This window comes from Hippocampus guttulatus, chromosome 3 (assembly GCF_054856545.1).
Source record: "Hippocampus guttulatus isolate MCC_2025c chromosome 3, RoL_Hgut_1.0, whole genome shotgun sequence".
Lineage (NCBI taxonomy): Eukaryota > Metazoa > Chordata > Actinopteri > Syngnathiformes > Syngnathidae > Hippocampus > Hippocampus guttulatus.
Genome location: NC_141263.1, coordinates 16,229,743 through 16,237,811, shown reverse-complemented (window position 1 = coordinate 16,237,811; position 8,069 = coordinate 16,229,743). Strand labels below are relative to the sequence as shown.

Sequence of the window (8,069 nt, the reverse complement as noted above, 5' to 3'; positions counted from 1 at the left end):
CTCCGTTCTCATCCAACATCCAATCATTCACCGTAAGTGTCACAAAGTTCCTTTCAATGAGGCTAACACGTTTCAAGGCATAGATGACAATGTGATGACGGTCTTTTCGTGTGGGAGTAAGCTGTCCATAATCATGGGATTTGTCGCTGCTTGGTGTGCAATGGCAAACGGTAAGTCACATGCCAACCTCTGCATCCAAGTCATCATGATTCCAGCATCCTCGTTGCATACATGAAGTCTACGCTCCCCTGATTAAATGCCAGGTTTTTGTAATAGAACAAGGTAATTAAAGCGTCGGCTGTTTTCAGAATTAACCAATTCCTTTCATACTCCAGTCCACGCATAAGCTCCCCAATTATAAGAGTATGCACACTTTGTCCACCAAAATATGTCAGTGGTTTATTTTTATTTTCAAAAGATTGAGTTCTCCAGTTTATAGACCACATTAAGGGTGGAAAATGTTTCAAAAAGATTTTTCTTCGTCTCATTTTCATACATCACAAAAACTTGGCATTTGAACAGAGAGGTAGGCCGATGATTTCTATCCACTGTATATGTGGCCAAACACCAATGCAGGCTTAGTTCGGTATCTCAACCGGACACAAGTTTTGCAGCATAAATGTCTTTCAAAGCTGCTCCTTGGGTCCGTCTTTCAACCTCTTTTTCATGGCTTGTGCATGCTGTTTGCTGCGCTCCCGCCTTTCCAGTCTCTGTCAAATGACAACAATGTAATACAGCGGTGAGTCGGCCCTGCCAAAATCCTTCTCATTTTACACATCCAAATGTGACCTTCACCTCATTCTTAAGGCACTGGCGCATGGCGCGGTCAACGTCGTTACACGTCCCGAAGAACTTCAGGATGTTATGCTGGGGGCAGACAAAATTAGTTCCTAGATGTGTTATAAGGAACAGTAAGGGGGAGTTTCTGACATACCTCAGAGTGGCACTGCTTCAGACGCTTTATGAGCTCATTACACTCATCTGTGTGCAGGTGGGGCGACAGGTCAGAGTGCATGCTGAATTAAGGTCGCACTGTGTAAATACTGTACAGAAAAGCCACAAACAACACGCACACTCGGTTGAATTATTTGATTATTAAAAACAATTACGATGGGAACCTCGTCAAATATGGCCATAAAAATCAAATACCCTGCCTAATGCCACATGAAGGATACTAATGCCTCCCCATCCCTCTCCCTCCTGTAATGTCATTGAGATGCTGGATCCTGTAGAAGACACTTACCTGCATACACAGTCAAGAGTACAAGATAAAATCGGTTTCGATTCATCCCGACTCACACCAAAGGATAAAAACCTAGCGTTCTAGACCAATGAACCCTTACCAGCGGTAGACAGTCAGTTTACAAATAGTGCAGATGTTTGGTTAAGCTACAAACTAGCCAGCGGAGCATAAACACACTTAAAATTTACCAAACGTATCGCTTGTATAGTCCTTTGTCTTTTTCTTTTTGACTAGCACCACGGGCGACGACAAATCAACACATTACCTAGCGATCACCCTTAATGCTGTATAAACTTGGAAGTAAATCGTCAAACAGCGAGGAGACATGACACTGGTTTGCGTAACTGAAGGACCAACGGTTGAATGACAATCGGTAACAACCAATCGGTGAACATGTCTTCATCTATTGACCAATGGAGTTCCTTGTTGTTGGATTTTTTTCATAAAGGTGGGGCCATCAGTAACAAAGCTTCGCAGGCGTTGCAAGAGCATTCTTCATAATACGTCTTAGATTCCGAAAAAAATGGCACCGACGCCGAGAAAGACAAATTGAGATTCTGTTGCGTGCACGAGGTTTATTGAGACCGCTCAACACGTCACTGACGGTTGTAAAGTACGTCCGTCAAGATAGTAACTCTCGAAAACGAATTTCACTTCCACCTCTGGCTTATTCCTTCTTCAACAATAACTCTTGTCACGCGCAATGTACCTTCCAGGACCGCATTTTAAATAAATCAACGTTAACCGCATACACCAGGATCTAGTTAATGTTCCTTGACTCCTAACCGATTTACAACAATAGCTTTTATATATGATAAACAAGAAACATGTTCACATGATGGGTGAGAGTAGGGCACGATCGTGTACATTTTAAATTGTTGAATTGGAGGAAAACCACCACTATGCTTTTTCCTGAACTACTCCAGTTCGAGAGGGGGCGCTACATCAACCGTCTTAACCATGTTTGCAGTTAGTCGATTGGTCCGTTTGTTTCACCAAGGCGGGTGGTTTGTTTTCAGACTTGACTAGTTAGCTGAACCAGCGTGAGTCTACATTTCCATCGGATTCTGTTTTTATTTCTTTATCAGTCGAATACTATTTAATCACTAATGGAGGACCAGATGAAGTCTTTGTTACGTCAGCTTGTTCGACGGATACCGACTCAACTTCTAAAAGTGACGCTGGAGAAGTGGGGCCGTTTGACGGTGGCTCAACAGCAAAACTTCGATTTTACTCAAACGAAATGGGCGTTGGCGGACGAACTGATCGCCTATAGTGAGGTACACGCTGTTGTAAAATGCACATTGTTGTTGTTGGGTTTTTTAAATTTGTTTTTATTTGAAATGATTTTGAAAGCCTCGATGTCTCACTTTGTTATAATTTATGTACCAATGATTTACTCAAATGAATATTAGATGTGTCAAAAGTGACAGATCTGGTGTCACAAAAGATTTAGGTTTGTCCTGGAACTTTTCATCTTGTATTGATTCAATACAATGTTGACTTGCAATAAAGTCAAGTCAACAAGTCAACAGTATTTATAGAGCACTTTCAAACAGCCATCGCTGCATACAAAGTGCTGTACATGGAGCAATTTAACATGCACAATAAACAGTAAGACAAATCGGTAATAAAGGCGGTAGAAAGCACCAAACAGTAAAACCAAGAACAAATCTAAGTCATGCTGAGTCGAATGCCAAAGAATACAAGTGAGTTTTGAGGAGGGTTTTGAAGATGGGCAGCGAGGAGGCTTGCCGAATGTTCAGTGGGAGGTCATTCCAGAGAGAGGGACCAGCAACAGAAAAGGCTCGATCCCCTCTGAGCCTCAGTTTAGTTCTTGGTACTTCTAATAAAGTCTGGTCCACAGACCTGAGGCGCCGGGCAGGTGTGTAGGGGCAGATGAGCTCAGAGAGGTAAGGTGGCGCGAGATTATTCCGAGATTTGAAAACAAATAAGAGGATCTTGAAAATAACTCTAAAATGAATGGGGAGCCAGTGAAGGGATGCCAGAGTAGGAGTTATGTGCTCCCTCTTACGAATACCAGTCAAGAGGCGAGCAGCGGCATTCTGGACCAGCTGAAGGCGCTTAATGGAGGACTGGCTGACTCCAAAGTAAAGGGCATTGCAGTAATCGAGCCGGGATGTGACAAAGGCATGAATTACTCTCAAAGTGTACATGTGAGAGGAGAGGTCTTATTTTGGCCAGCTGTCTAAGGTGAAAGAAGCTGGATTTAACAACGGCACCAATTTGCCAATCGAGTTTGAAAAATTTGTCCAGTTTAAGGCCCAAGTTTGAGACTGTTGACTTAAGATAAGGAGACAGGGGGCCCAAGTCTACAGGATGGAATGTACAAGGGCCACTGGGACCAAACAATATCACCTCTGTCTTCTTTTCATTGAATCTCAAGAAATTTTGTGCCATCCAGGTTTTGATATCTTCCAGACAGGATAGGAGTGGCCTTAATGAGAAGGCGTCTTTCTTGCTCAGTGGGACATAGATCTGGCAGTCATCTGCATAGCAGTGGAAGGGAATACCATGTAAAGTAATAATTATTTGACACATTTAATTCATTACTTAAAATAATTTACCAATTTGGAGGGAAATGGCTCAATTAATTAAGGTTCAATAATAAGAATAACAGGGCTACAGTATTTATAATAAAAGGGTTTGTTGGGTCTGATTATAGAACAGGGCTGGCCGCATGTCACCATCCTCTGCCCATTCCTGCTGTAATTAAGCTCATTTTGTTCATGTTCCCATAACAGTTTCATTTTATTTTCTTGTGGGAAAATGAATGGACAGTTAAACATACAGCAGCTAATTATAACGTGTTGTGGGTCTTTATGCGACTTTGTTCCCTCTCTTGCAGGAAAACGGATTGACCCTTCGTCATATAACAGAGTTAGAGATGATATGTAAGTCATTTTTACATTCACGTTCATCACTCTTAATTTCAGTGCCCTCAATGTTCTGTTTTATTCATCTTTCAGATGTAATTGACAATCCAAACCAGGGGATGTGGCATGCATTCCAACTCGTGGACCCTGAATGTAAGAGCTTTGTCTGATAATAAAGATTAGCTAGGTTTTCGAGGAATATAATTCAATTACATATGGCATTCCAGCAAGCAGATTCAACTTGCTCTTAATCAAAACCTGAGCTCCGAGTTGACTTCCCCTGAGCTCAAAAACTTTCATTCAGTTCCAGAGTGGTTGAGAGTGGTGTCATGAGATACAATTCAGACGTGTGACTCGACTTTTTGACCCCAATTTTTTTGAGATGCAAGCCATCGTTCGTAACACTCACCTTTCAAACTGTGTATTGCCACTCCCAGTTGAAGTTTACTGTCAAACTAAACATACAACAAAGATATTTGTGAAATCTTTTGTATTTGAAATGACAAAGCCATTTCATCTAAATGTGAACAAACAAAATACATAGACAGGCGAACAAAGTTGAAAACCTGTCAGCAAGCATCTACCCCGTCACACATCTGTAATAACCTTCCAAAGCAATGTGAGCACCATCCCTCCAAGATATTTAAATGACGCTCATTTGACTTGACTGTAAACAGGACAGATGAAGTCATACAACATGATAGATACAAATGTGTTTTGGTGCTGATCCATATTTTGTCATCTGTCTTTTCACTCTGTCAAGCTGATGCTCCCGCTGTTGAGTTGATGCAGTTCAAGGAACAATTCAAATCTCACCTCAATGAGCTCGTAAGAAATGTAAGTCGTACACATGATACGGTTGATAGATTTTTGTTTTCTGAAGTCCCCGTGCACCAAATGTTTTCAGTGTTTCACGTAATCTTTATGTTTGACGTCCAAGGTGTCTGTCAAGATGAAGAAGAATACAGATGAGGCGATTTGGATCCGCATTGCATGGGGGGACAGCTGCTCTCGGCCAAACAACATGAGACCAACTTATGTTGTTCACTATCTTCAAACTCCATATGTGTTTGTGACCAGACTGACGTCCAAGCAAAAGCCACTGTTGTCCCAGGTGGGGATAAGGAGCATAGATGACATTGTATGGCTACTGTGACCTACTTTTGTCTAAAAATACCACTTTAACTTTCAGGCAATGATTATAGCCACCCGACATCAGGCTATTAAGGATGCTCACCTCAGTGGACGAAATTTCTCAGCAATTCGGGACCTGCTGATGCAGGAGTATGAACAGGTACTGTAAGTCCATTCTTGGGTGCAAACACTAAAAAGCACCATCATCCATTTGTCACCCTTGAACTTTGCTGATAGGCATCAAGTAAGAAAATAAACGTATGTACTGTGCTTTACTCGGATGTAATTTCAAATACTATGATTTGTTGTGCAGGTGTTCCCTGCGAAGTATCCCAGCGCTCTTGTAGAAAGGAATCAAATAGCCGCACGTATGTACAATCATGTGATCTTAACCATTTTCTCACATCATAACGATATTTATTATGTGGATGGGATGGGGTGGGGGGGGGGTCATTAAATTCGTAATCACGGTGTACTATCTTTCCTTCCACAGTCCCCAACATAGAGCGAGAGCAAGCTGAGGCTGAAGTAAACCGCCTTCAGATGGCTTGTGAAGCGTTTGGTGGTGGCAAGTTACCCCAGCTACAGTCTGTAGTTTACAAGGTAACCTAAATTTTGCTTATATTCTGAAATACTGGACAGTCATCCCCTATTTTAGACCACCTTGACGACAGATGAAATTTGCAAAGTGGAAACTTTCTGTTTTTTATTGTTTATATGTATTTCAAAGCTTTATTCATAATGCCAATACTGCACGCATATTAGGTGTAGGTATTATTTTTGTCCACTTGGTGCTGCATTCTCACATTCGACATGAATATATCTGTGATTGTGACTGACTGTGTGACTTTAAAAGCCTGAGCCTGGTGTGTACAGTGATGTGGGACTCGGTTTCAGTTGGCTGTCTGTTAACTGGCTCACTGTTCGCCGTTGACTGACTCGGCATCACTTGTGCAAAATGGCAGGCTGTGTGCAAACATGTTCTTGTGTTATATTTGTTCAATACTGTACACCGATTGAAACAATTCGTTATAACTAGTCGTGGTAGGTGATTTTAAATGAGCTAATGATACTGTATTGTGCAACTGTGTCACTTCAGACATTTGTGCCTCACAAAACGCATGTTGCACTTCTTTTTTGCATTGTGAAATGATTCCAGACTTCTCCGAAATGTCACACATCCACTGTTAATCACTAAGTTTGTGTAGTCACCCCTTCAGTGCACTCATTTCTACCGCATATATCGTTCAGTGAACATTGATTGTGATGTATTGACTTGTCGGCAGCTGGAGACCAAGTTCAAAGACCCACCAAACCAGACCATTGCAGAACGAGAGAAACCATTCAATTGTGTCGTCACGTTTACAAGCACAAATTTGTTGGAGTCATTACGGCACTGCGCTTCTTCAGGTAACAGCACTTTGTTGGCCACATATAGAAATATGTAGGAATACATTTACAGGAGATATAAAAAGTCTACACGCCCCTTTTAAACGCTAGGGTTTTGTGATGTAATGAAATCAGACCCAACTTTTTCAACCTTTAATGTGATCTACAATCTGTACAATTCCATTGAAAAGAAATAAAAAATCTTTTCGAGTGGGGAAGTAAAATACAACTAAGACAAACCCCTTCCAACTGGTGGTGTGGCTGCTTTATGTTCCACATTGATTGACCAGTCAAATTCTACCACGTTAAAAGGAAGTAGGCTCACACGTGCCATCATTCAAGGTGCCTGTATACATTTCAGACTTTCTAAATTAAAAAAAATATCAAGACTTGCTGAAGGATTTAGGTCACTATAATTATATTTTTTTGTATTGATTTATCATGGTCTCATTTTGTCATTTCGTCAACGTGTACAAGATTGTCATTGAATATGACCGAAACGGTGTTCTTATTTACAAAATTATGATATAACACATTAGAGTATATTTATGCAACAGACATTGACATTTATTTTTGTGTTGAACCAGTTAATTAAAAAAAAATCATTGTTTTAGTTGATCCACAAGAGGGCGCGCATGTACAAACTAAGCATTAACGGTTCTGGCGGGGAACGTCTGGAATGTGATAGTTTTCCAAATTTACCAGATTGCAGTATCTCATTCATTTATGAGATGTTTGTCCCCGAGCTTAACCAACAGACCCAAAAATGTATACCATGGTGAAGTCAATGATTTTAATTATATCAAAGTCACACGGCGCTTAATGTTACTCTTACAGGTGAAGTCTGTTGGACTGCAAAAATTGGGCTTTTACAAACAGAGAAAAATATTGAAATTAGAACTCTACCAAGCCTTGAAGACAAAAATTGCATGATAAGAAAAATGTCTTGGCAAATAAAGAATCCCAATAGTTTCCCTTGATTTGAGATATTTAATGTTGGTTAGATTTTAGTTGTTGCAGCGTAGTTTGATATTTAGTAATGCATATTATGTGCTTATATACTTTACAGGAATTGCTTCCACTCCTATAACACCTCTGCTTTCATCCATCCCACGAAGAGGAAGAAATTATTTCGTCATCACAGACAAAGTCTCAGGACCTTCTTCACAAATCAATCAAACTGTTAATTGACATTTTTGTTATTGTTAACTAATCCGCATTCACTGAAATTGGCTTTTTAAAAAAAGTCTTTCACCGTGATGTTTTTTTTATATCGTTTATTTTATATAGTCAATGTAAATAGCGGTTTTATTTTGTTTGTTGTTCAAATTAATTACAGTATGATGCCTAGATTGAACTCAATAAACATCAAAACTGATCCACTCTCCTTGCACTGTAACTCAAAA

The 8,069-nt window shown here is 40.3% G+C and overlaps 2 protein-coding genes across 7 annotated transcripts; one reads left to right on the top strand and one right to left on the bottom strand.

The window, feature by feature from the left end:
• Window positions 1-387: 387 nt before the first annotated feature.
• cmc2 (C-x(9)-C motif containing 2) lies at window positions 388-1,628 on the bottom strand. Of its 6 annotated transcripts, none has more exons than XM_086107073.1 (5): window positions 1,509-1,628; window positions 1,176-1,243; window positions 935-1,005; window positions 796-867; window positions 388-710 (listed from the first exon to the last, which is right to left on the bottom strand). In XM_086107073.1, exons 2-5 carry the CDS (start codon window positions 1,210-1,212, stop codon window positions 627-629), a joined length of 264 nt encoding a protein of 87 aa, XP_085963199.1. In that variant the 5' UTR covers window positions 1,213-1,243; window positions 1,509-1,628; the 3' UTR covers window positions 388-626. The 6 variants fall into 6 exon arrangements, with proteins under 6 accessions (XP_085963199.1, XP_085963200.1, XP_085963201.1 ...); XM_086107074.1 differs by having other exon boundaries at window positions 1,344-1,606; XM_086107075.1 differs by having other exon boundaries at window positions 1,432-1,604.
• A 583-nt stretch (window positions 1,629-2,211) lies between these two features.
• On the top strand, window positions 2,212-8,041 carry cenpn (centromere protein N). Its single transcript, XM_086106706.1, has 10 exons — window positions 2,212-2,523; window positions 4,113-4,158; window positions 4,234-4,293; window positions 4,904-4,977; window positions 5,081-5,254; window positions 5,333-5,434; window positions 5,588-5,642; window positions 5,768-5,877; window positions 6,561-6,684; window positions 7,733-8,041. The coding sequence occupies exons 1-10, from the start codon at window positions 2,353-2,355 to the stop codon at window positions 7,852-7,854; spliced, it is 1,038 nt and encodes a 345-aa protein (XP_085962832.1). The 5' UTR covers window positions 2,212-2,352; the 3' UTR covers window positions 7,855-8,041.
• The last annotated feature ends 28 nt before the right edge of the window (window positions 8,042-8,069 follow it).

Coding starts and splice junctions, on each gene's coding strand:
- cmc2 (XM_086107073.1), bottom strand. CDS start 1,212: ATGACATTACAGGAGGGAGAGGGATGGGGAGGCATTA. Junction 1,006..1,175: donor AGAGGGATGGGGAGGCATTA/GTATCCTTCATG, acceptor GCATGCACTCTG/ACCTGTCGCCCCACCTGCAC. Junction 868..934: donor TGAAGCAGTGCCACTCTGAG/GTATGTCAGAAA, acceptor GTCTGCCCCCAG/CATAACATCCTGAAGTTCTT.
- cenpn (XM_086106706.1), top strand. CDS start 2,353: ATGGAGGACCAGATGAAGTCTTTGTTACGTCAGCTTGTTCGACGGATA. Junction 2,524..4,112: donor AACTGATCGCCTATAGTGAG/GTACACGCTGTT, acceptor CCTCTCTTGCAG/GAAAACGGATTGACCCTTCG. Junction 6,685..7,732: donor ACGGCACTGCGCTTCTTCAG/GTAACAGCACTT, acceptor TATACTTTACAG/GAATTGCTTCCACTCCTATA.